Source organism: Microtus oregoni, unplaced genomic scaffold (assembly GCF_018167655.1).
Source record: "Microtus oregoni isolate MIOR12 unplaced genomic scaffold, Mior012 000017F_ref0000208, whole genome shotgun sequence".
NCBI lineage: Eukaryota > Metazoa > Chordata > Mammalia > Rodentia > Cricetidae > Microtus > Microtus oregoni.
Window position 1 is genome coordinate 30,275,970 of NW_024543076.1, and position 27,455 is coordinate 30,303,424.

Sequence of the window (27,455 nt, forward strand, 5' to 3'; positions counted from 1 at the left end):
CAGTTTTTCCGTTGTCTTCACTGGGAACATTGTAACTGCAAAGCAGTACTGACCGACCAAAATGCAGACACCACTCACCAGTTTCCGATGAAACGAGGGTCGTTCTGATCAAGGAGAACAGGATTTCTGGGATGGACGTAAAAACCAATGAGTAGCCCACCTAGTAAGTATCCTACTGCAGGGCCAAGTGCTCCCATGACGTACATGATGGCTGAGGAGACAGAAGGGGAAAGACATCAGGTAGGCAACGTTACACACAAGCTAAAAGTTCTCTGACCTTATCGTCGCACCAAACGTGGTATAGCTACGCTGACATTGGGCTTCAAACTTTGCCCTTTATGGCACTGTCCCCTTATGCCTTCCTACAGCGTCAGAATCACTTAGGAAACTTTTGCGGTTGCATCTGTTTTGATTTTTAATATGAGTATCCAGGCCACTCCCTAGAACCACTAAATTCAACATTCTTGTTTATTAACATATACTGCCGGTCTATAACGGTTTCATTGTGGCATTTCCATACATATGACGCATTTTTATCCTATCACGGCCCTTACTTCTTCATGTTCCCTTCATGCTGATCCCCTCCTCTTCCCACCTAGCCCCTCCTCTACTTTCATATCTTTTTTATGACTTAAAAATTCCATCAGGGTTTCAAACAGGGTCCTGGGTAAGAGATTTAAATTCAAATGTTGAAAGTACAGACCTGGGCTAATTAATAAGGCCATCTTTGGCTAGCCATGAGACATGAAAGGAAGAGGTGGGGAGGAAAGATTCTCCAAGCAGAAAAACAGTGGTCTCATTTGTCACAGCTGGAATATTCTAGCAAGATGACAAATCTGGAGGACAGAGTTGTCCAGAAGGCTGGATTCAGTTCAAAGAGCAGGTAACTAGCAGGCACTGCCCAAGTGCCCACCACATACTAACATTTTTGTTAATTTTAGAATCAAATGAGATATTAGAATGCCTTTGGTTCACTGCTAGTTTACATGACATCATCCAGGAAGTACAAGCAGAAAGCATCAACAACAAATGGACCAGAAAATAGTTAGAACAGGTCAGAAAGGCAGTCGCTGGATTCAAAAATCTTTTACTGTCAAGATGTATTGTAACAGAAAGAAAGGAGAGAGGGAGGAGGAGGGGAGAAGGGGAGGGGGAGGGAGAGGGAGAGGGAGAGAGAGAGAGAGAGAGAGAGAGAGAGAGAGAGAGAGAGAGAACAATGCTATTAGCATCCATTTTCTGTTTTTTTGAGACAGGGAGCTACACCAGGCTAGCCCTAAACTTGGGCTCCTCTCGCTGCATCAGGCTCTAGGTTATAGAGCTGCAGGTGCATGCCACTATTCCTTCTCTGCTCCACTTTTTCCATATTCCTATTGTCACTTCTAAAATGCCAGGTTGGAAATCTTGAAATGGGATATGAGATTTCTTAAAAGTTATTAAAGACTCTAGCGACACTTCTCACGCACTTTCCGCCACTTAGACTCCATACCTGGGGACAAATCCATAGACATTTTCAGGTCACTGCTACACAACAGGCGTGAATAAGAAACACTGGAGGCAAGCGTTATTCATTCCCGTCATTGTAGTTCATTTGCATCCGCCATAGAGACGATGTTTATATACACATCATTTTTAAACAGCAAATCTTTACCAGAGAATGACCAGGATGGCTTCCATCTATTTTGTTATCCACACCTAAATAAACTTTGACCTTGTTACTCTTCCAGAAAGTCACAGACAGGACCAAGCCGGTAATTCAATACCTTCTCTCACCTTTCACACTGCTACAAATAGAAATCACAGCGCTCATTTTACAGAATCATCCATATAACAATAAGATTTCACTAATGGCGCTTCCGTTCTTCATCTGGAGATGTTTAATGTAGCTATTATTTATGTTTATCATATAAATATCTCACATGTCTGGCCGATAACATTTGATATAGCTAGCTGGTGCCATCATATGGCTGTACCGCATTTCATTTAGTGTTCCCTCATGGGTACTCCTCTGATTCACAGACGGGTCGTTAGGGCTGTTCTTCTGAAGATGGGATTCGTCTATTTGACGCTTTGTCGTATGTGTGGGGCACAGACTGAAAGACCAACAGAAAATCATGCCCTCCAGTTCCCAACCATATTCAAAACCCTCCCTGGCCTTTTATGGAGCTAGGGAACCAATGGTGATGAGAAAGGACTGGAAAGGCCACCCTCAACTGCCAGCTCTCCCACAGCCTCCTCCTTGGACATTAAAGCTGGTTGAGTAAGAACAAGAGGAAGCCTGACCCAACAAAACCTTGCTAATTGTCCTGTTGTTTGCTTCTTCCCAGTGTTTCTGGCACTTGTCTGTGTCCCCATTGTTTGTTTGTTTGTTTGTTTGTTTTTTTACCTTCAGACTTTATAGTTTTGCTTTCTTCTTAAGTTATTTTCCACCTGATCATTTTATTTCTGATTTTTTACACCATATCATATGAACTGCTTTTCTGAAGCCAGCTTGCCAATCATCACACATTTAACATTCTCCTGGACAGATTCAGCCTCGATTGCAATCTGTCCTCTTTTACTTTTTTTGTGTACATTCCTGGTTGTTGTCAAATGTCTGACAGACCTTTTCTAAGGAAGGATTTAACTTGGTTTGCAGGTAGAGTGGATACAGTCTATCATGACAAAGTTCATAGCTGGGAAAATGTGTAACTATGACTACTCATGTAGATCAGGAGACCAAGAGAACTCAAAAGAGGACCGAGATACAGTCATTGATTACTGCCCTCTTGTAATCCATTTCCTCTGTCAAGGTTCCATCTCCTATTTCAGAAACTTCCAGAAATAGCTTCACTAGCTGGAGAGCCAATGTTTGAAGACATGAGCCTGTGGGGGACATGCTATATTCAAATCAATCATTCCGCCTGTTTCCATAGGCTCACGGCCATCTCCTAATGCAAAATGCACCCAGCCTAACTTTAAAAGTACCTTAGTTCTATAGTTCCAACAGCACCCTCTAGCTCCACGTCTAGTATCTGAGGTCTAAGATGGAATCATCTGAGTTTAACGGCCTCAGGTATCAGTCTGTACAATCAATGTTGCCTACTGCATGTGTCCTCTCTCTTAGGCTGCAGCATTTAAGAACTTTAGCTTTCCTTGGAAGACATCTCATGGTCCTGGCATCACCAGCATCCTTAGATCTCCATGGCAAGTTAGGCTTCATCTCCATGGCAAGTTAGGCTTCATCTTCACAACATCGCGCAGTGCCCTTCAGGGCCTCCTTGGTTGCAGAAAATCTGACCCTGTCACACGTTTCCCGGTTTCTGTGTCTTTCTGAAACCTTGGTACAAGTTTCTATAACCCTATACCTCTTGCATTCTGCGTGACTTCAAACCAAGTAGTGCATAGAGGATGACATGAAATTCTACTGTAAGTCCAAGATGTAACCTGCAGGGTCGTAGAGAGTCTGGGTGGGCTGGAGCTGAGTAAACAGTGCTGTAGGTGTCTTGATGGGACAAGGAGACCCTGCCCTACCTATTTAGGCCTCTGCTTTCCAAGCCCTTTCTTCTTAAATGTAAGTTTTCCAAATGAGTGATATTATTATGTGATATATATATATATATATATATATATATATATATATATATATATATATCACTTTTTCATGAGTGAGGTCTTCCCCTCCAGGTGCTTATCCTATTGTCCCAGTGCCAAATAGGGCAAAGATTACCTTTAATTGTGCAAACCTTTTTAATAATTATCTCTATTTTTTCCTCAGCTACCTGCCAACTTTAAAGCAGCTCACACTTCTTTCTTTGCCAAACTACATTCTTCACATTTTCTGCTCATCTTTCTGCTCACTGTAAGTTTGGATTAAAGCAGGATAACCATGCCAGAGCCTGGAAGTTACATTGTCTAAAACATTTCCTGTGTGGAAGGTTGAGTGATGTCTTAGCGGGTAACTTCAAGCATGGCCTACCTGGTTAATCAGAGGAAAGATTCTCTCTCATGACAACCCATTAGGGGAACAGGTAACTTCTAAACCCAAGGGCTCTGAAAAGGAACCAGACAAACCAGGACACTGTTCATCTGCTCTAAGTGACCTGAAAGATCTCAGTAGAGACTCGAGAATCGCCTGTGGCCACTCTCTCCTGCATTTCTTCAGCCCCTCTGAAGCTGCCACTTCCATTTTAAGAAGTCGAATGTTCCTCTTTCATCATAAAAGCCATTCGAGAGGGTTGCAGACACCGTAACTCTGGAGAGTCGATTCTAACTCTAGAGCGTAGCTTTTTAAATTCTGTAATCCCAGTTGGATCCTTCAGCTTCTATGCCCCATCCTGAATCACAAGAAGTGATCCCAGAATTCCTAACAGTAGTTGGCCAGCCAGCCATGAGCCTCATGGGACGTGGGAAACTGAGTAGACTAAGCACAGTCAACAAAGATAGCCTCCAAAGTTACTGCCTTTCTGACTTCACACTCTAGATACTAAGTCACTCCTTCAACCACTCTGTGACAAGTCACTCAAGCAAGTCAGGGCCATTGCAAAGGTAAATATGACCGACAAAGGGTCCTCAGTGAAGAAACATATAAAACTGTGATTCAAGGGACAATAAATAGATGGGACTTCAACAATATGCTGTGGACTGAAGGGGAGGAAGGATATGTGGTAATTAGCCAAAGGAGAAGGGTGATGGTTTTAGGGAAAAGATGGCTTCTGGTATAACCATCTCAGGATGCAAGCAGAGCCACCTGCATGGGCAAACGCACAGATGTCTAGAAGTGTGTTCAAGAAGCTGTGAGAATCCATGGTACTTTACTTACAGCAGCTACAACTGGAAATAAGTAAAAGATCTGGGGGTAAATGGACTAGCTAGCAACTATAGTAAGTTTATACATTAGAACATTGTTTATCCCCTGGTACGAGCTCCCATGTCCAATCAAAGAGAGGGAGAAACGATAATATGAGCAAAGGGGTCAACACCATGATGGGGACACCCACAGAAACAGCTGACCTGAGCTAGTGGGAGCTCACTGATTCCAGACTGACAGCAGGGGAACCTGCATAGACCAATGTAGGTACTTGGACTGTGGGTGACAGTTGTATGGCTTGGGGCAGTCTGTGGGGCCACTGGCAATGAGACCAGGATTTAACCCTAGTAGATGAACTGGCTTTTTGGAGTCCATTCTCTATGAAGGGATACCTTGCTCAACCCAAATATAGTGGGGAGGGCCTTGGTCCTGCCTCAAAGTGATACGCCAGACTTATTGACTCTCTATGGGAATCCTTAGCCTCTGAATGGAGGGTGTGCTGGGGGGAAGGTAGGGGATCAGGAGGAGGGGAGAGGTTGGAAATTGGGATTGGTATGCAAAATGAGAAAAGATTGTTTTATAAAGAAGGAAGGAAGGAAGGAAGGAAGGAAGGAAGGAAGGAAGGAAGGAGACAGGCATGTGAAAACTGTAGTCCTTCAGAACAAATTCCAAAAAAATCACTGAGCAGGCAGGAGTAGAATGAATGCCGTGAGCAAAGTAAGACAGATTCCTGAGAGGTCCAGGGATTCTGGGAGGCTTTGTGGGTAAAGAGATTGCCAAGGCAACACTCTGTGAGTTATGGTACGATAGTAAATTCCCAGACAGGAGGCTCCATTCATGTTATCATTTATCAGTACCCAGTGCAAGCCTGCATTTGAACACACGCCACTACCCACATCTCCCAGTGCGGAAGGCATGTCCGTTCTCTGCTCTGCACATCTCTGCTTATATATGTGGTTGCATAGCCTGTTCATGAAGATTCCATTTTTCCTTTCGGAGTTCTACTTTCTATAGTTCCTGAAGTGTTATCTCTTAAAAGTCAGAGTGCTACCTGCCATGATTTTGTTTTCTTAGTCACATGGTGGGGATCACATGAGGACGTGAAACTTCTAAAGGCATGATCCCTAATTATCTAAGAAGAGGACCCCTACTTTCTTTGATGTGAAATATGAACTTGAAATAAATGTTTGTAGTATGAAGTCACTGAGATTTGGGAGGGCTGTTTCTTACCACCCCATGATCTTGTGTAGCTCACTGTTACACTGAATTAGGATCCCCTTGAGATTGTGAGAGTCCTTAAAACAGGAGTTGTTCATATAGTTTGCATTTCTGGGACTACCCTATAATACATAGTGAGCAAATCAATGTTTGTTGAGTTAATAAAAAAAAAAAAGGAATGTTGCTTATCAATCTTGAAGAGCAAGCTAAAGCATTTCAAAATCTCAAATGCAAGATGGGGGAGAATGGACACCGCTGCCTATACCCTGGTCCCATCCTTGGGCCTCAGTGCACAGGCAACTGTGTGAGCACAAGCTACCAGCTCCTCTTCCCCGGGGACAATGCGACCTGCTAGTGACAGTGCTGGCTTCTCCCACAGGGCCACTGCACATTGTACAGCGTCCTGTGAAAATTCCAGCCCCGTTGGCTTTGAAGGAGTAAGTCTCTTCCTTTGGGACATGGAGAGCAGATGCCAGCTCCTAGGACAGGTCAGCAGGCATAGTCTGGGACGTCTCCATGTCTGTTTCCTGCCTTGCTATGTCTCTCCTTCTGATGCAATCAGTGGAATTCTGAAAATGCAGAGTACCATGTGCCTGCCAGATATCTCTCTGGGCATCTCATCCTGCTGTGCCCAGGTCTTGGGTACAGTCAGATGCTCTTTCTCTCCACAGGGTTCCTCTGTGGCCATGTGGCCTGGTTTCAGACTTCTTCCAGAACCTTGCTGAAACACTATTCCCCAGAGTAGCCATGGCTCCCCACGGGTCTATACAAAGAGTTCTGCACCTGCCATCCTCACTGTTGGAGCTTCCGTCAGCACTCACACCACCACATGTGTGTGCTCGTTGATCTCTTACCATCCACCTCTCTCATGGAGTGTCAGGTCTGTGGGACCAGGGGCTATTCTTCATTGCCTCAGTATCAAGGGCTGAGGACTGCCATCCCTAAACTGATGAAGATTTGTTGAATAGAGACAGACGGAGATGTAAGTCGTGAATCTCGAGTAATTAGACAAAAGCAGCTGAAGCCTCATCCTTACAAGAGAATCTGAACAGCCATGTACTGACTTCCCGAGGACCCTGTCTATCCTTGTGAGCCTCGTCCTTACAACAGAATCTGAACAGCCATGTACTGACTCCTCGAGGACCCTGTCTATCCTTGTGAACCTCATCCTTACAAGAGAATCTGAACAGCCATGAACTGGCTCCCTGAGGACCCCATCTATCCTTGTGAGCCTCTATCTCTCCTCCCACTCCAGAGTCTGAGATTCACAAAGTTGGTCCCTGAGGTTTAAAGTCACAAATTCCTCACATTACCCTCACTAGGCTCACTCACAGTTCACTGCCTTCCTTTGCTGGGGTTCTCTTGGGATCTCACAGGCTTCTTGCAATGGGACTGGACTGCTGCTGCAGCATCTGGACTTGAGTGTTTACTTAGCAACTTCAGAATTGCTCTCTCCCTCCAGTTTTTCCTCACTCTTTGTGTAGAGCTCCTATGTTCCTGCTGCACCAGGACGCACATTCACTGTTGCCCCATCACTAGCCCCAGGAACCAATGCTGCCAGTGAACTAACTATGAATATGAATTAGGTCCAGGCTCGGAAACTGGGCTTGCACCTAGAACCAGACCGCAGCCTTGTGTCCTATGCACGCCACTGTCCTCAAATGCCTAGTGAAGTCAGCATGGGACACAGCGATGAGAAGCCACCTCTTGCACATGTGTGGGGACACAGCTACTGAAGATAAGAGACATGAAAGCTGGTCCACAAACCACTACAGTATTGCACCAGTGATACAACTCTCATTCCAAAAGCACGCAAGTTCCTGGAAGACTGCCAGCACACTTCGTTGTACCAGAGGACCAGACTTAAAGAAAATACCCCTTCCCTGATCCCTTCCATCCACCGGCACAGGGATAGGGTCCTTTATTCTCAGTTATTTTGAGAGGTGGGGTTTTTTTTTCTTTTAAAAATTAAATGACTTTGACAGAGATCTAACAGCAAAAGACCAGCTGCCACCGCGGTCAGGGAGCAGTCTATCACTCGGGGTGTCTGGGGAGCATCTTGGGTCATGAAGGAGAGAGGCAAAAGCCCTAAATAGACGCCTTGCCTTTCCTTCCAGCAGCAGCCACTGATTCATATCGAGAACACTCTAGAAATATTCTCAAAGAAATCTGAAAATGATTTAGAGTATAACTTGTCCCCTCAAAAAGAATGTACGTACAAGTGTAGACAGAAGAATCCATTTGCCCTTAATCCATATCTGGGGCCTAGAAGGAAGTCATTCAAATGTGAAGTCACATTTGTGCTGTGACTTCAAGGCATCATAATGGCCACTTTTGAGTGTGCGCTCTCAGTGCCTCAGGACGACTCTAAGGATGGCTGTCAGGAAGCCTGAGAAAAGTTAGCCCATGGTTTCCTTTCAAAGCTCATCATGGTTTTTATTAGTTAGTTAAGAAAAAAAAGGAAGGAGGAAGGAAATAATTCAACAGGTTTATAAAACGTGAAAAAATGATTCCTTCAATACTTCAAACAGAAACTGCAAGAAGCTAATCAAAACACTAGTGAAAAACATGAAGCGTCACAAGTTACCAAAGAAATAGAAAATGCAAACGGCAAAGTGTGAAGCTAGTCAGTAGTCAGCAAAGCATAGAATAGGTCAGGATTGAGGCAGCTTACAGACATCAGTGAACTGGTCATTGTTACAGGATACTGGTGCAGACTTGCGCAGTCAGGCTTTTAATATATTTATACATACAGACATAGACATAAATACATAGATCTAGCATTTGTGTTTTGGAGACAGAGCTCATGCTTTCCAAGTGAGTATGCATTTCAATTCATTGGAGAGTTAAAGATAGCTTTGCAGTCTTTATCTTCCTGCTTGCTTCATGTAGTGCTGGGGATTGAAACCAAGTTTCATGCATGCGCGACAAGCACTCTGCCAACTGAGATCCATCCATGACCAAAGACAATCTTTATCAGTACATTCTGTATATCAGAAAAACAGAGATAGCAGTAGTAACAGAGAGACTCAAGAAGTGTAAAGACATAGTGTGGCTATTAATTTTAATATTTATGAAAAGTTTTATGCCTTGGGAAAATACTTGTCTCTAATGTTTGAGAGAAAATAAAGAATACAAAATACATTGAGAGTGTAAGCGTATTTTTGCCAAAAACATAAGTTTAAATTAAAAAACTATATGTTTAAAACAAAGTTCATAGAGCTAATTAGTAAGTTTGGGAAGTGTGAAAGATACAAGATGAACATTTAAATCAATTGTGTATGTGTGTGTATATATATGTGTATATATATATATGATTGGGAACACAATACTATTTGTAAAAACATCAAAAAATATAAAGGTTCAAAGTACACACATATGTATGTTACATGTATGTATGTATACATACATACATACATACATACATATACATGGAGGGGCTGATGAGATGGTTCAGTGGGTAACATTGCACACTACACCAGCCTAGTGAGTTGAGCCTGGAACCTGCATAAGAAGGTCAGATGCGGTAGCAGGCTTTTGTAATCCCAGCATTCGACAGTGAAGTGGGAAGCAGAGCCAGAAACCTGGAAGCTTGTGACTTGACCTGGATTACACAGCAAGGCAGAAACCAGAGAACTCCTGCTCAAAGTCAAGGTGGAAGGAGAGAAACAACTCCTGAGACTTGTCCTCTGACCTCCACATGCATACGTGGCTTTCCTGTACCCACATGGATGTGCATGCACACACGCGGACACACACATCATATATAAACGTACATAATAATAATATAAATAAAAATTTTTAAACTTTAGAAATACGTAAATAGAAATAGATATATCATAGAGATAAATCAGATAAAACATACAATGGCTTTGTGTTGAAAATGTAAAAGCACGTGGAAAGAATTTAAAGATTCAATAAAGTGGAAAAGATGTGTACCTTACTCCTGGCTTGGGATAGTCAATGTTGTTAAACTATCAATTCTCCCAAAATAGGCATATGCATGCAACGTGATTCCAGGCAAAGTTTCAACAGGGTTTTTGTAGAAACTGATGAACTCATTCTAAAATTTGTATTAAATACAAAGAACAAAGGATGTCCAGCAATTCAGGTGGAGAGAACATAGACAGCCTAATGTCAAGACTTCTAGATGTCACTCTTGGGCCAGTGTGATACTGGCCCATACCACGACAGATGAAGTAAAAAGCTGGAGAGTGAAACTGAGAGACAGATGAACATAAACACGCATACCACTGGCTTTTCATCCGGGCACAAATGTAATTCCCTGGGAAGGGGACAGTATTCACAAGAAACAATGCTGAGGCCAGTAGCTCTCCACATTAATCCCAAGACACATCATAGACTAATTGTGAAGCCCAGGACATCCTGAATCTAGAAGATAGCTGGGGGAAATACGCCTGAGTGTACACTTTACCAGGGAAGACACGTGGATGGCAAAGAAGCAGGTGAAAATGTCAGGCTCTTATTTTCTTTTATGTTGCTGCAATAAAACACCATAACTAAGGAAACTTATAGAAAAAAGCACTTATGGTTCCAAAGACAAAGTCCATCCCAGGGGAGGCACAGCAACAGCAGGGTGGAGCAGGAAGCTCAGACCTCACTTCTTCAACCACAAGAACAAAGCCGAGAGAAAGAATGAAGTGGGGTGGGGTTGTAAACCTCAAAGCCCAGTGATGTACTTCCTCCAGAAGCCTCCTAAACTTCCCCAAATAGCACCTCAGTTCTTGATTCTACACAAGCCTTGTTCAAATATTACAACACACTAAAACCACAATTGAATACTACCAAACACCTATTCAGATGGATAATTCTCAAGGTAGTAAGTCACTAGAATCCTCACACACTGCTGGTAGGAATATAAAATGGTACAGTTACTTTGGAAAACATTTTGGTAAAGTCCTAATGAACTAAACACACACCTAATGTATGATATTCTTGGGTGTATTCACAAAGAAATGATAGTGTGTGTGCCCACAAAGGCAGAATAGACACACGTCATCTGTAGTCGGTAAAACTAGAAACAGCCTAAGTGTCTACCTCAAAGGGGGCAGAAAAACCACATCGCTTTCTTACACGAGAATGCTGGTCATCAACACAAGGAAATAAATTAATGATGTTCACTAAAATCTGGATAAACTCTAAGGTAAGGGAAAGAAAGACATTTTAAAAACACAAGCTACGTGATTTACCTTAGAAAATTCTAGATAATGCCAATCAGTCCCTGGTAATAATGGCAAATCTGTTCTTGCCTGGGGACTATGTTACAAAGATGCACGAGGAAGGCCAGGCACTAGCTGTGTTCACAAGTCTTTTCAGTGAGCTGGGGAGTGCCAAACCCTTTCAGACTGTATAGGTAATTATATACACTTTATTCTATGTCAACTTTTAAAACTTTTTTTCTCTTTTCTTTCATTTGATTTTATGTGTGGGTGTTTGCCAGGACGGTATGTCTGGACACCATGTGGGTACAGTGCCCAAGGAGACCCAAAAGAGGCATCGGATTCCTGGAACTAGAGTTATAGACAGCTGTGGAACACCATGTGGGTGCTGGGTATTAACTTTGGTCCCTGGAAGAGCAGCCAGTGCTTTTAGTTGCCAGGCCCTCCCTAATATATGTCACTTTTACTTTAGAAGGAGGAATGTGAGTGTTCTAAAAGTGGATTCCGGTCAAGATTGCACAGTTCTATAAATCCACGCCCCTCCCCCACAAAAAAATCACTGAATCATGTACGCAGAGTGGAATGAATTTTCTGGTATGTAAAGTAATTTTTAAAACTAGACTCTCACTTGTTCAAATTTAATAGCTTGGGTATGTCAACCAAAAACACCATCCTACCTCAAAGGGATTAAGAGACGGGTTATTAGAAGCCAAATAAAAGTAAGTGATCATGGATCCAGGCTACCCCACATTCCATGTTCCAACATGGAAGCAGTTCCGTTTATTTATGGTAACAAGATAAAGAAATCCTTAAATCAATACACCTTTCTAATACACTGCTGTATACAAGGCAGGGACTGATAGCAAGAGGGGCAAACTCTGCTACTGGTCTCAGCTGCCGTCAGACACAACTCTAACCCTGTGATTGGGGGAAAGCTAGGGTTTTATTAAGTTAATACATTCAAAAAGCTTTTTAAAATCTGTTGGTCAGAATGTTTAGCAGGATATTATGCCCAACACAGAGTGGGACAAGTAATGGCTAGGTTAAAGATGGCCCAGGATCAGTTGTAATTAGTCTCTGGACTGGCCCCACCCCAGCCTCTCCAGCACTGCAGTTCCAACAGCTGATCGCCCTACAAAGACAGCTTCCCTTCAGGAATTCACGCCCATAGGTAGTACAACCTTAATGGGAGTCTTTTGGTGTGTCCTTTATTATTTTTCGTAATTTCCATTTTTTCCAATTAAGAAAAGCAAAACCAGTTTTTGGAATTAATATTTTCTTTGTTCAACCATGAAATTCTTCCATTCATAAGAAGACTGTCAGTTTAGAGACTTTGTTTAATCTGTCCCTCTGTCTGCAGCATCCTACAAAGGCACAAGGTGACATACGGTGGCATGAGCCCAGCCCTGGGAAATGAGCAGACAGCATTTGGAAAGCAATCCTCAAGTTCCCCTATCTACCTAACAGTCACAGTGCGCTCTCTCGGGTCAAGCTGGTACACAAACCAGGGGCTGGCCAAGTACCAGACAGATTCGATAAATAAAGTTGTGTCGGAATGCAGTTATACAAACTCATTTGCATAATGGAGTCCGGTTCTCCTATCACAACAGCAAAATTGGGGAGTCATGACAGAAATGGAATACCCACACAGCCTAAAACAGTTACTGTTTAGCCTTTTATAAAAAGCACGTGTAGCCCTTTATAAAGAAGAATGGCAGTCCTTGGGTGTTTGCTGTGTTCTAGGTAGAAGCTGTTCCCACATAGAATCTTTTCAATTTTGTCTTCAATAGAGTTATAAGTTGCAGCTATAACTCACAGAGGTTTGAATGAGCTTCCATTACATGCATTTCTCAAAAAGTCACTTTTCTATTTTAAAAAATGTTTTTAGACAAAGTTTCACTACATCTAGCCCTGGCAAGCCCGAAATTCAGTATGCAGATCACACTGGTCTTGAACTCACAGAGATCCACCTGCCTCTGCCTCCAGAACACTGGGGTTAAAGATCCGTGCCTCCACACGTAGCTTACATGTTATGCTTTTTAACAGGCAAGCTCATGTAGAATAAAAATTTATTTGTGTGGCCAGGCATGATGGTGTGTGTGTTCCCTGGGCTCAGGAAGGGCAGCTCTACAGCGTACATGGCCAGCCTAAGCTGCATAGTAAGACCCTGCCTCCAAGGAAGTTATGAAAGTAAACATGAAAGACAATTTATATAAAAATAAAATTCATTTGTTAAGTCGATATTTACAGGGATAGCAATTTCTCAAACATCCAATTTAGAAGGGTATGAAGCTCAGACATTATTTTAGTTGAACTATAATCACATAGGAATAATATGATAGCATAACTGTTATTAAAGATTGGCTTCAGAAATTGTGGTGCAAACATGATTTATGCCATCCAACACTAACAAAAAGTTATTCTTCCCAGTTTAGAGATTCCAAATATCAGTTCCTGTCTGGGTGTGGCTCAGTCGCTAGTGTGTTTGCCTAACACACTGAAGTCCTGGGTTCCACCCCTAGTACCCCATAGGAGGCAGGCACACACTGGCTGTCTCAGTCACTTTTCTGTCACTGTGAGAAGATGCTGTGACTAAGGCAACGTAGAGAATGAAGAGTTAGATGGAGCCTAGTGTTCCAGATGGTGAGTGCCTTTCACGTCAGGGCAGGGAGCACGGCAGCAGGCGTGGTGCTGGTGCAGCAGAGCAGTGCTCATATCCTTGTCTGGAAGTAGGACACACACACAGACACAGATACAAACACGCAGACATACAGACACACGCATGCACATGCACACACACACAGACTAACACACTCATGCACGCACATGTACACACACGGACATAGACACACAAAGACACAGTCACAGACACAAACATGCAGACATACAGACACACACATGCACACAAACACAGACATACAAACACACACACAGAAACACAGACTAACAGACACACTCATGCACACACATGTACACACACAGACATAGACACACAAAAACACACACAGACACAGACACAAACATGCAGGCATAAAGACACACGCATGCACACAAACACAGACATACAAACACACACAGAAACACAGACTAACAGACACACTCATGTGTATGAGTAGCGTACAGGTGTCTATGACTCAAGAAAATATGAGTTGAAGTTTTCTAAATATTTTTGGAACTGTGAGGGGAGGAAATCATAAGAGCATCCTCAATGAAAAGGAAGCTCTTTCAGATTTCCATCTTCAGTTTTTATTACTAATTGCCTGCCACGGGATGGCAGGAAAAGACACATTATCTGAAAAACACATTGAAAGTATGTGGTGTGACATTTCTCCAGTAATTACAGGGAAGACTCAGCAATGCAGCCAGCTGTTTAATTTATCTCTTGGGACGATTCAGTCACTGCCAGGAAGCACCTTCCAGGTAAACAAGCACAGAGTGACACAGCCATCTCTTTGGGCACTTGAAGAAACACCATCTCCATGGTAACACCTAGGTACAAGTGGAGTGATGTCATATACTGTTAGCAGTCAAAAACTACAGTTATTGGAAGGATGGCAATATAATTCTATAAGACAATGTTGGACCTTTATTAGTATACAGTACTGCACTGACAACTTCAAATGTATCTTCTCGGGTAATCTTCAGAACAACATGTGAAACGGTGCTTTCATTATTCCAGTTTAAAGCGTTTTTCTTTGTAAACACTTCGCTTTGCTAGTCATCTAACAATGAGAACGGTTTTTTTAAACACAGATTTACTTAGGCTAATACACCTGGCTTTTTAGAGTTTCCTGGTGATACAGTAAAGGAAATACGGCAAGTGACCAGACTGGGATTTTATTTTAAAATTAAAAAAAATAATAATAAAGGGTGAGAAAGAGCTCAGCTGATAGAATGCTTGCCTACTGTGTGCAGAGCTTTGAGTTCAATCTCAAGTTCATCCTTGAACACACGGCAAGTTCACAGCCAGCCTGGGATACATGTCTCAAAAAAGTCATGATTAAAATAATGTTCAGTGTTCTGTGGTCAATGACCACTCAACCCAATATTCACATGGCTCATAAGAATTCAGACAAGTGTGTCAGATGTTCAGGAACATTTAAGATGACCATGTAGGTCTCTTTGGGGAACTAGTTCTGTGACCCCAACCCCCAAAAATTACTCAGTCTCACTGATGTCCTTCTTTATCTATTGATAGGAGCTCATAATGCTTCTGTTAGAAACAAACAATAGCTGGGCAGTGGTGGTGCACACCTTTAATCCCAGCACTTGGGAGGCAGGGGCAGGTGGATCTCTGTGAGTTTGAAGTCAACTTTGTCTACAAAGTGAGTTCCAGGACAGTCAGGGCTACACAGAGAAAGCCTGTCTCGAAAAAAAAAAAAAAGAAAGAAAGGAAGGAAGGAAGTTCTGTGTCACACAAAACACAAAAGAACACAAAGAGAACACAAGCAAAGCAACGGTGGCCTGCGAGGCAACTCTTTTTGTAAAAAGGGTGTGCCAGGACTCACACTGGACTCACAACATCTCCATGGGCAACATAGCACCCATTTTTATCCCTGATGTTGGTGAACTGGGTCTCATGCCCCATTGGTAGAAGGTTGATTTCCATCAATGTGATTGGCTAATCGGTGCAAAGGGAAAGGTTCAGGAAGAAACGAGTTAGTTGAACTAACTACCTTAACAACCTTAGATTTAAAAAGCAAGACCACTTTTTTACACCTTACAGCAGTTACCGAGGCAAGAAAATGAGATAATGCAGAGAAAGACCTGAACACTCTCTAGGTGCTCAGTCAGTGTCAGCTATAGCGGTGATTGCTATCATTCTGACTTCTATTATCATGTCTGACTCCACAGTTACAGACTTTAGAGTATTCTCAGAGCCACCAAAGAATGATGACAATAAATAATGGCATATATAGGGTTATTTCATGGTCAAATATATTTCATCATTATCAAAGTCTATGAATGTGGAAATTACATATCTGATTTTCTAATAACCAGAATTTCCAATTACACAGAACACCTTATTCCCTAACCATTAACCAACCAGTAGTTACACAATGTATCTCTGCTTTCATTGGAGCTTTTTGCTCCGGTCATAACAAGATGCTGTACTTGGACTTTGTTCCTGTTGCCATGGCAACTAGACTGGGCTACTAGATTAGTAGCCAAGTCTTTAACAATGGTAATAGAGCTATAGACTCTCCCAGGGGAGGATCAGAAAACCCTACCTGGAATTCTAGCTATAACTCTCCCCTCCCCACCACAAGTGATCCTGGGAAAGGCAAGTAAAGGCTGATTAACAGCTGAATTCCATGAGGCAGTTTCCATCAATCACAGTCTTTTCAGACATGGAACTTTACAGTGGGGGCAGCTAATTGGGGTCACATCATGTGATTTACATGGGGTAGCCAGGTACCATAAATAGCACGGACTGTTTATTGACTCTCTGTCCCAGAGAAAGCTGCAGGAAGCCGTGAAAAATGCCCATGATAAGTAAGAAAACCAAAAAAACTAAGCAAGAAATTTGGGGAAATTTTATCTTGATCAACAGCTGGTGCCTATCTAGGGTGACAGGATATTTGCTTATATCTCCCCAGTAAAAGCCAATGCAACACTAGATTAAGCATTACAGATAATAAAGTCATACTTTTTCCTAAAAGAAGGATTTGTGAGCCTGGGATGCTGGTTCAGTCTGTAAAGTGTTGACCTGAGTTCAGATTCCCAGTACCCACAAAGAAGAATCAAATATGGTGGGTGTGCTTATAACCCCAGTCCTGGAAAGGTAAAGACAGAGGATCCTGGGGACTTGCTGGCCAGCCATTCTAGCCAACTGGTGAATCTCAGTTCCATGAGAGACCCTGTCTTGAAAATGTAAGTCAGAGAAGCAACTGAGGAAGAGACTTGAAGATCAGTCTCTGGGCTCTACACACATACACATGCGCGCGCGCGCGCGCGCGCGCGCGCACACACACACACACACACACACACACGCACAAATGCCCAACAGACATTGAAATAAATGTCATTGAGAAACATTATTACAAACTGTGTACACTGGATGATTGGTAAAACATGAGCCTATGGCTCTGAGCATGTTTCCACTCCTGCGTCGTACCATGCCTCCCCGCAGCCCTCTCTGGGACAGAGTCAACAAGCAGTCTGTGCTATACGGTACCTGGCTACCCCATGTTCCTTGTCACATGCATTCCGCCAAGCTAAATCACATGATGTGAAACTTTCCTTCATCCCTAAAAAGGTTATGAAAAAAAAATAGACTATAAAAAGAACCAACTAGACTTTGTTTTGGAGATCAGTCTGAGACCCCTCAGAGAAGACCTCAGGGGGATTTGGTCCAGAAATGAAGGCTGCTCATTGAAGAGGCTCCCCTGGTCTAGCCCAGGCCCCATCTCTCTCATTGCAGGAATCTATCTCCCTTTCTTTCTCTCGCACCCCAATGCTCTCGTTCTCACTCCTCATTAGAATTTTTTTAAATCTTATTTCGTGTTTAAAAGTTTCTCATGTGTATGTATGTCTATGCCCCATATGTATGGCTGCTGCCTGTAGGGGCCAAAAGAGACTCTGGATCACCTGGACCTGGAATTACAGATGTTGTAACTGTCATATCAGTGCTGAAAATTGAACCTGAGTCATCTGGATGAACAGCCAGTGATCTTGACCACTGAGCCGCCTTTCTGCCACCTATTTATCATTCTGATCAAGCCCCTCTCACAAGCGTTAAAGGGAAGGCGTTCCTTTCCTTAAAGAGCCCATCCTGCTCCAATCTCCATTTTTATGTTGCTTCTGTCTAATACTCTCCTCCCACCATTGAAGTCCAATCGTGGTCTTTGAGGTGATAAACCTCATTCCAGAAGGAAGTTAGGTTTAAGACAACTGACAAATGGATTGTGGGCAGACAGCTGTTCTCTTCCTGCTATACTTACTAGGGCCAAGACCACATTAACTGGGCTCAGCAGTTAGAACAAACCTCCCACTCTGGTGTGAGGTGATGACGGGGAGAGCTGTTTGGGGGCACGGAGAAGGTGGGAAACTCTGTGCCCTTCTCCAAACTTTGTGTGAACCTAAAACTCCTTTTTTAACCTATTGTTAATTTTTAATCGTTTTTTTTTAAGATTTATTGTTAATTTCGAATCCTCTGAAAAAGCATTACATACTCTTAACTGCTGAACTCTTAACTCCAGTTCCAAAATCATTTTTTTGAACACTGGACCACAATTTAGGAGAAAATATAAGCAAGATATATGTTTGGCAAAAGATTTATACCCATGAGACGTATAATATAGTTCTTTAAACCTGTGGGTTAAGGGTTTAACCTAGTGGTAATATACTTGCCTAGGTTTGGTTGTGTGTGTGCATACACACAGACACACACACACACACACACACCAAATAATTAAAATAAAATAAAATTAATTAATTAATAAAATAAAATATTAATTTAAATTAAATTAAAATACCCTGAAACTTTCACATGTTGCTCCTGGGGAATACAAAGTCGTGCAGTAACATTGGAGGGATATATGGTGGATGTGTTCAAGAAGTACATACATTTGTCATCTAAGAGTTGGTAATTCCATCCTTCAGCTACCCAAAAGGGATTAACGTACATGTTGACGTCACTGGTGTTAGAGAGCCTCTCAAGTAATCGAGAGGGGCAATAGAAGAAAAGATGTTGCATAAAGACCCAAGCAAACGCTGGGCATGATCGAAACTTCTTGTATTCTGACAGTGATGCTAACTGCACGACTGTAAACATCTGCCAAAACACACCAAATGCCAGCCTTAAAGTTGACAGACCCTACCATGTGCTGAAAATCACACCTCACTACATCTATGCCTAAAGCAAGAAGCAACGATCAGCCCTCACTGTCAACTAGATTTGAAATCACCTAGGAGCTACGCTTCTGGGCATGTGTATGAGGGCATTTCCCAGACAGGCGGTGATGAGGGAAGACCTCTTCCTAATGTGGAGGGCATCATCCCATGGACTGGGGATCCCATACTAAATAAAATGAAAGAGAAAGAGCTGAGCGCCAGAGCACATCCTTCTCTGCTCCCTGACTGTGACACAAGGAGACCTCACACTCCTTCTGTGCTGCCGCGTCATTACGGACTGAAGCCAATTCAACCCTCTCTAAAGCAGCTTTGCTCATGTGCTTTGTCCTAGCACCAAGAAAAGCAACTACTTCCAGGAACTGGTAGCAAAAAGTGAGGGAGGAGTGAGGCGACTTCTGTAACAGACCTGTCCGTGGGATTCCTGCATCTTCAGAGTTGGCTAGCAGAAATATTCTGGCAGAGCTTTTGACATTTTGGACTAGAGAAGCCCTAGAATTGTGTGAAGAGATTCAATGCCCATTCCAGTGGGGGTGTGGAAGTCTAGAGAGATGCAGACGGAGGGAGACCAGTTCTGAGGCTTCAGAAGGTAACAAGCACTATTCCAAACTAAGCGGGAAGCCACTCGGGCTACGTCCTGGCAAAGAAAGCGGCTGTCTTCTTCTTGTGCTCTGAAAATCAGAGTCAAGCTGAATTCAAAAGCAGTGCACTGAGTAGTCTGGCAGGAGAGATGTCAAAACATCATAATATTTGGGCCTTGGCATGATTATTGTTCACAGTGTTATTGTAGTTAATAGGAGAATTCAGTTGAGGAAGATATGAAAATGGGCAGCTTGGCAAGGAAAGGTGTGAGCAAGTTTAAAGATGCAAACACGGTGGATGTGTCAAAGAAGCTGTAACTGTTTAAAAAAAATCAGTGCTATTAAGAGAAATACACTCTTCACTGAGACAATGAGAAAGGTGGTCTGAGATCCCATTCAATTAAGGCTGTAACTCTCTCTCTCTCTCTCTCCCTCTCTCTCTCTCTCTCTCTCTCTCTCTCTCTCACACACACACACACACACACACACACACACTTTTTTGAAACAGGATTTCAGCAGCCCTGGCTGTCCTGGAACTATCTCTGTAGACCAGGTTGGTCTTGAACTCAGAGACCCACAGGCCTCTGCCTCCATAGTGTTAGGATTAAACATGGGCACCACCACCAGCTCAAGCGGCAACTTCTGAAAATGCAAATTTTCAGCAAAAAAAAAAAAAAGAGAGAGAGAGAGAGAGAATCCTGATTGAGAATACCACTGAAAGAGTTTCCTGTTCGAAGGTAAAACTCACAGAACCATGGTAGAAGACCTTAGGACTAGTAGGACTCCATTGCCCACATAATTTTACAGGCATGCAGATTCAAGACCTACAGGGTCATGGGGGTTTTCACCAGGGTTCCAGGAAGCTGCTGGAGTCAGGCAATGTGTAGCAGCAGAGTTGGATTCCCTGCAGCGAAGCCCCAGCAGCCATTGCATAAAGTTGCGAAGGGAGAATCTAAATTGCAATGAAAACCCCAGGACTCTGGATATACCAGAACAGGGGGGCTATCCACTGAGGGAACTGCAGGCCCAGTTTGGAACCAACTCTAGAGAGTTCATTGGGTTATAAACAGCAAAATTGAGAAATGGATACCCAAGTCTGGCTATTCACTGAGGGAATTGCAGGCCCAGATCAGAACCAACTCCAGAGAGTTCAGTGTGTTATAAACAGCAGAATTGAGAAACAGGGATACCCAGGTCTATTGGAGTTCATACACGGCCCCAGTGCCAGATGGTGGATATGGAGCTGGAGGATTTGGCATTTTGCCTGCTAAGTTTTGATCGTTGTTTTGATTCAGTCTTTGCTCTCCTCTCATCCCTCCTGTTTTACTGAGAATTTTTGCTCCTTACGAATGTATGTTAGAAGCATGGGACCTGTTTTTTTGTTTGTTTGTTTGTTTGTTTGTTTGTGGACTAAGGATTTAGCTCAGTGGTAATACACTTGCCTGGGTTCACATACACACACACACACACACACACACACACACACGAACCTACTGTTACCTTAATGGCTAAAATTTAAAACAGGGTTCATAGCTAATAGATTGCCTTCAGTCTCAGAAAAGACTTTGGATCTGGGGTTTTTAAACAGTTTTAGAACTGTTAAAGTGTGCAGAGGGGGCCTCTTACAGATGCATAAATGCATTTTGCATTAAGAGATAGCCATAAGCATTTGAGGACCAGCGATTAGATTTCACAGTTAAAAAGAATTTATTTGGGCATATTTGGGTTGCCTTTAAGTTTTTGTTTTGTTTGATTTATTATTTTATATGTGGGGTATTTTGCCTGCATGGATGTCTGTGCACAGCGCTCGGGGAGTCCAGAAGAGAGCATTAGATACCCTGGAACTAGAATTAGAGATGACCCTGAGTGATCATGTGGGTGCCAGGAATTGAACTTGGGCCCTCTGGAAGAGTAGCCAGTGCTCTGAACCACTGAGTCATCTCTTCAGCCCCCCTGCTTGACTTGTGATGGTTAATCTTGATTGTCAGTTTGACAGCATTTGAAATCACCAGGAGACTCACTTCTGGGAGTGTTTTCAAAGGCAGTTAATTGAGACTGGAAGTCTCACGTTGAATGAGGGAAGTCTCAGGTTGAATGAGGGTGGTATCTTCCCACCAAATGAGATCCCAGACTTAAGAACAAAGGGAAGAGAGCACTAGCAGCTCTCTCTGCTTTTAACTACAGGTGCAGCAGGACCAGCCACTTCATGATCTCACCCGGGCCTTCCCCACCATGTGACCTCAAACTATGAACCAAAATAAACTGTGACTTCCCTGTTTTTGTCAGAGCAACAAGAAAAACAACTGGCATATTGGCTAACTGACAACTAAGGTGCCCAGTGGTCATTGCCACACACTGCCTCTCATAGTAACTGAAGACAGGCCTAAAGACAGAGGGAAAGGCAACGCAGTAGAGAACACATACTAAGTGTCTTCACTGCAGTTCCTATGTTTTATTTTTATAAACATTTTTATTTTTTTATATAGCATTTATTTACTCAGTGTGTGTGTGTGTGTGTGTGTGTGTGTGTGTGTGTGTGTAGGCTCACACATTCCATCATGAACATATGGAAGACAGGGGACAACATTCAAGAGCCAGTTCGTTCTTTCACCATGTGAGTCCTGGGGACCATTTTACCCCCAAGCCACTGTGTTGCCCTCTACAAGAATATATATATTTTTTAACACAACAGCAAATCCTGGCACAGTACTTAAAAGATGAGTTTAACTGGTTGTTACTTTATAAAAGAATCTGACCTTTGAAATGCTAATGAATATATACCCCAGTTCCAAGACTACTAAGGAATGGGTATAACCCATTCTCTGTCTAAGTCAAAGCATTTACGTTTTGCCAGATAGCCTTCCGTATGATATGAATAAATCCATGAGTGAGAGAAACCGTAAACCAATAAATGTCAAAATCAAATCATAAAAAGCAATCAACCTACCCTTGGTGTTCTACCAATAGGAAGACAGCAATCTATACAATGGGCAAATAAGCAATCTGTGTAATGGGCAAGTAACAAATAAGGAATCTCAACACTAAGCCATCGTCGTTTATACAGAATTATTTGAATTATCACAGATGCAGTTACAATCTTCACAGCAAAGTCATCTTTGGGTGTTCCTGTGAATTTGTGATGTTGCCTTTTTCTGTTTACTCATGTGCCTTATCGAGCTCTCAGGGACACTTCTAGAATAGTCTCCCTTGACAAAGCATTAATTCTGAGAACTGGCTAGAGAGAATAGAGCTGTCTTGTAATATTGAACAGTTCAAAATGGGAATTTAGCAGTTCTAAAAGTGCCTAAGGAGTTAGCATGTAGATTATAAATTGATTGGTCCATTAGCTCAGGCTTCTTATTAGCTCTTTTTTTTATTTATTAAAGATTTCTGTCTCTTCCCCGCCACCGCCTCCCATTTCCCTCCCCCTCCCCCAATCAAGTCCCCCTTCCTTGTCAGCCCAAAGAGCAATCAGGGTTCCCTGCCCTGTGGGAAGTCCAAGGACCACCCACCTCCATCCAGGTCTAGTAAGGTGAGCATCCAAACTGCCTAGGCTCCCACAAAGCCAGTACATGCAGTAGGATCAAAAACCCATTGCCATTGTTCTTGAGTTCTCAGTAGTCCTCATTGTCCGCTATGTTCAGCGAGTCCGGTTTTATCCCAGGCTTTTTCAGATCCAGGCCAGCTGGCCTTGGTGAGTTCCTGATAGAACATCTCCATTGTCTCAGTGTGTGGGTGCACCCCTCACGGTCCTGAGTTCCAAAGAGTAGAGAAAAACCTACTATGAGGACTTAAAAAATAATTCTAGTAGGCAATGGTGGTGCACACCTTTAATCCCAGCACTTGGAAGGCAGAGACAGGCAGATCTCTGTGAGTTGGAGGACAGCCTAGTCTACAGAGTTAGTTCTAGGATAACCAAGGCTACTACTCAAAGGAACCCTGTCTCAAAACATGGGCATGGTGGGAGGCAGAAGCAGGCAGATTTCTTTGACTTCGGGGTCAGCCTTGTCTACATAGTGAGTTCCAGGAAAGCCAGGGCTACATAGTGAGATCCTGTGTCAGAAAAAATAAAAAAATAAAAATAATTCTAAACTCTGCATGGCAGGCTTCAGTGCTTAAAAGCAACATTTAACTAACGTCGGCACCAGCTCTTTATAGCTGTCACGCATTGTCACCGCTCAGTGAGAGGAGTTTCAGCAATGTGCTCATCAGAAAGAAATTCTGAAAGCAGTCAATTATTCACACCCACAAAGGGTAGGCTTAGGACAGCATTGATGGCTCAAGATGCTGCCATGCTCAAAACCTGAGTTAATACCCAAAAGTCACATACATGCTGGAAGTCAAGAACCAACTCCACGAGCTGTCCTCTGGCGTCCACATGCATAGTGACACACACAGGCTCACATACCCACACATGTACATAGACACACCAAATAATAAGTGCAAAATAAAATACAAAAAGCAAGAAAGTGGGCCAATGGGATGGCTTCACAGGTAAAGGGGCTTTGTCAAGCCTGCTGACCTGAACTCAATTCCCTAGTCCCACAAAAAGGAGAGAAGTGACTCGCTTAGGCTATTCTCTGACATACACACACATGCACCTACAATACATAAGGATGCACACAAATAGTTAAATAAATGTAACAAAAATGTGTTTCAATCAAATGGCCTTTTCATAAGCTATCAAGTATTCACACAGACACATAAGATGGCAAAAAAATAAAAGTATCCAGAAGGCTATGGAGAAGAAGGAGTCCTTGTGCAGCATTGGCAACAATTGAAATTAATATAGCTATTATGGAAAACAGTACAGAGAGTCCTCAGCAAGCCCAAACAGAATAATTATATGACTTGGTGTTTTAGTTAGGGTTTCTATTTCTGTGAAGAGAAAGCATGACCATGGCAGCTCTTATAAAGGAAAGCATTTATTTGGGGCCGGCTCACAGTTCAGAGGTTTAGTCCATTGTCATCATGTGAGAAACACGTTGACTGGGAGTATGGTGGTGTGCAGGTAGACATGGTGCTGGAGAATTCTACATCTTAATCCAAAAGCAACAGGAGGTAAACTGTGTTACTTGGTGTAGCTTGAACATATATGGGTCCTCAAACCTGCCTCCACAGTGACACACTTCCTCCAATAAGGCCATCCTTACTCCAACAAGGCCACACCTCCTAATAGTACCACCTTCCTGTGGGGGCCATTTTATTTCAGACCACCACACCTAATAATCACAATACTAAATATATAGCGGTAGGATTTAAAATCACTATGACATTAAGGTTATGCTTAACTTCCTTAGCGATCAGGGAAATGCAAATCAAGACAACTTTAAGATACCATCTTACACCTGTCAGAATGGCTAAAATAAAAAACACCAATGATAGCCTTTGTTGGAGAGGTTGTGGAGAAAGGGGTACACTCATCCATTGCTGGTGGGAATGCAAACTTGTGCAACCACTTTGGAAAGCAGTGTGGTGGTTTCTCAGGAAATTCGGGATCAACTTACCCCTGGACCCAGCAATACCACTCTTGGGAATATACCCAAGAGAGGCCTTATCATACAACAAAAGTATATGCTCTACTATGTTCATAGCAGCATTGTTTGTAATAGCCAGAACCTGGAAACAACCTAGATGCCCTTTAATGGAAGAATGGATGAAGAAAGTATGGAATATATACATATTAGAGTACTACTCAGCAGTAAAAAACAAGGACTTCTTGAATTTTGCATACAAATGGATGGAAATAGAAAACACTATCCTGAGTGAGGTAAGCCAGACCCAAAAAGAGGAACATGGGATGTACTCACTCATATTTGGTTTCTAGCCATAAACAAAGGACATTGAGCCTATAATTAGTGATCCTAGAGAAGCTAAATAAGGAGAACCCAAAGAAAAACATATAGGCATCCTCCTGAATATTAACCTTCATCAGGTGATGAAAGGAGACAGAGACAGAGACCCACATTGGAGCACCGGACAAAAATCTCAAGGTCCAAATCAGGAGCAGAAGGAGAGAGAGCACGAGCAAGGAACTCAGGACCGCGAGGGGTGCACCCACACACTGAGACAATGGGGATGTTCTATTGGGAACTCACCAAGGCCAGCTGGCCTGGATCTGAAAAAGCCTGGGATAAAACCGGACTCGCTGAACATAGCAGACAATGAGGACTACTGAGAACTCAAGAACAATGGCAATGGGTTTTTGATCCTACTGCACGTACTGGCTTTGTGGGAGCCTAGGCAATTTGGATGCTCACCTTACTAGACCTGGATGGAGGTGGGTGGTCCTTGGACTTCCCACAGGACAGGGAACCCTGATTGCTCTTTGGGCTGACAAGGGAGGGGGACTTGATTGGGGGAGGGGGAAGGAAATGGGAGGCGGTGGCGGGGAAGAGACAGAAATCTTTAATAAATAAATAAATTTAAAAAAATAAAATAAAATCACTATGACAGGTGAAATATGTTCATTGTGGCATGATTCATGAGACAAGATATGGATTAAGCCTAAGCGCCTATCAATGGCTGAAGGAAAACAGAATTATTCTGCCTCACAACTTCAGAGGTTTGGGTTTATGGTCAGTTGGCTCCATTGCTTCTGAGGCTGTAGTGAAGCAGAATCTCTCGGTGGGGAGTGGGTGGGAAACAAGCTGATCTGCTTTGGAGCAGCTGGGAAGCAGTAGGAGATGAGGAAGAAGAGAAAAGAAGGGGGAAAGAGGAGCTGTGGTTACTAAAAGGCACACCTACAAGAACCTCACTTCCTCCGCTCATTCTGCCTCCTCAAAGGTCCACCCTCTCCCAACACTGCCCTTAACACACGGCCCTTGGAAGGCACTGAATACCAAACCATGATACTTTTGACTGAGTTGTGCTCAAGCACTGAACTTAAAAGAAACCATTAGCTTCACAGATAGCCTTCAGTATGCCATGCGCTTACACACCAACATAATGAATGAGGTTGCCAAGACTGCATAATAGCATGAAGTCATGTCTACAGTCCTTCAGTCTAAAACCTTTGAGCCAAATGTGTCCTGCAATTCAATTTTCCCCCTTTTACAAGTATAATGATTTAATGAGCCATCCTAGTGGGAGTTTGAAAGACAAAAACGCTGAAAGAAATGTAGACAATGCAGGCCAGGTTTGTGAGAATTCAGAGGGAAACAAAACCTCTATCAGGAACTTGGTCTGGAACCATTTATGTGTTATTTTGTCCAAGAATCAGTCTTCGTTTTGCCTGTGTCCTGAGAACTAAAGTGAAGTTGAAGTTAAAGAAAATGGATTATTTTTTTTGACAGAGGAAATTTCAAGACAGGAGGGAATTTATGATGGTGCTGAGAAAGCAGCTATGATTGTTAAAGAGATCAGAACCACTGAAGACTAGATTCATTCAAAGGGAGAGAGCCTAAATTGACACAGAAGGAGTTTTCAGTTCTTCAAAACCAGCTGCCTGCAGAAGGGTTTCCCCAGGCACCACGCAGCTGTGGTCCAAGAGGTCCAGGCTACATGTCAGTCTAGCAGCAGAGCCTGGCAGTGTTATCCAGTGGTAGTGGTGTTCAAGGCCTGAAAGACGTAAGAAGGAGAGTCTTACACCACAGGATTAGAGAGTAGCTGAGGCTAGGTGATGTATGGTAAGGTTAGTGTCCCTACAAAGAAGCCATGATAAAAGGGAAAACCTGCCTGCTGTGAGAAACACCAGTGCCTGGGCTGGTATCTGGACTACACGGAGAAAGAGAGCTGAGCAGTAGCATGCATTCATCTCTACTTCCTGCTTGTAGATATAAAACAAGGCGCTTCAAGCTGCTGCCACTTTGAGTTCTCAGCCACGATGGACTATGT

The 27,455-nt window shown here is 42.9% G+C and overlaps 1 protein-coding gene across 2 annotated transcripts in view; it reads right to left on the reverse strand.

Moving 5' to 3' along the window:
- Window positions 1-27,455, reverse strand: part of Slco5a1 (solute carrier organic anion transporter family member 5A1) — a 136,154-nt gene that overhangs the window by 73,655 nt on the left and 35,044 nt on the right. For both annotated transcript variants that reach the window (XM_041667685.1, XM_041667684.1), the window contains exon 2: window positions 79-211. In XM_041667685.1, the coding sequence (XP_041523619.1) occupies window positions 79-211 (133 nt within the window). The remainder of the gene's footprint in view (window positions 1-78; window positions 212-27,455) is intronic.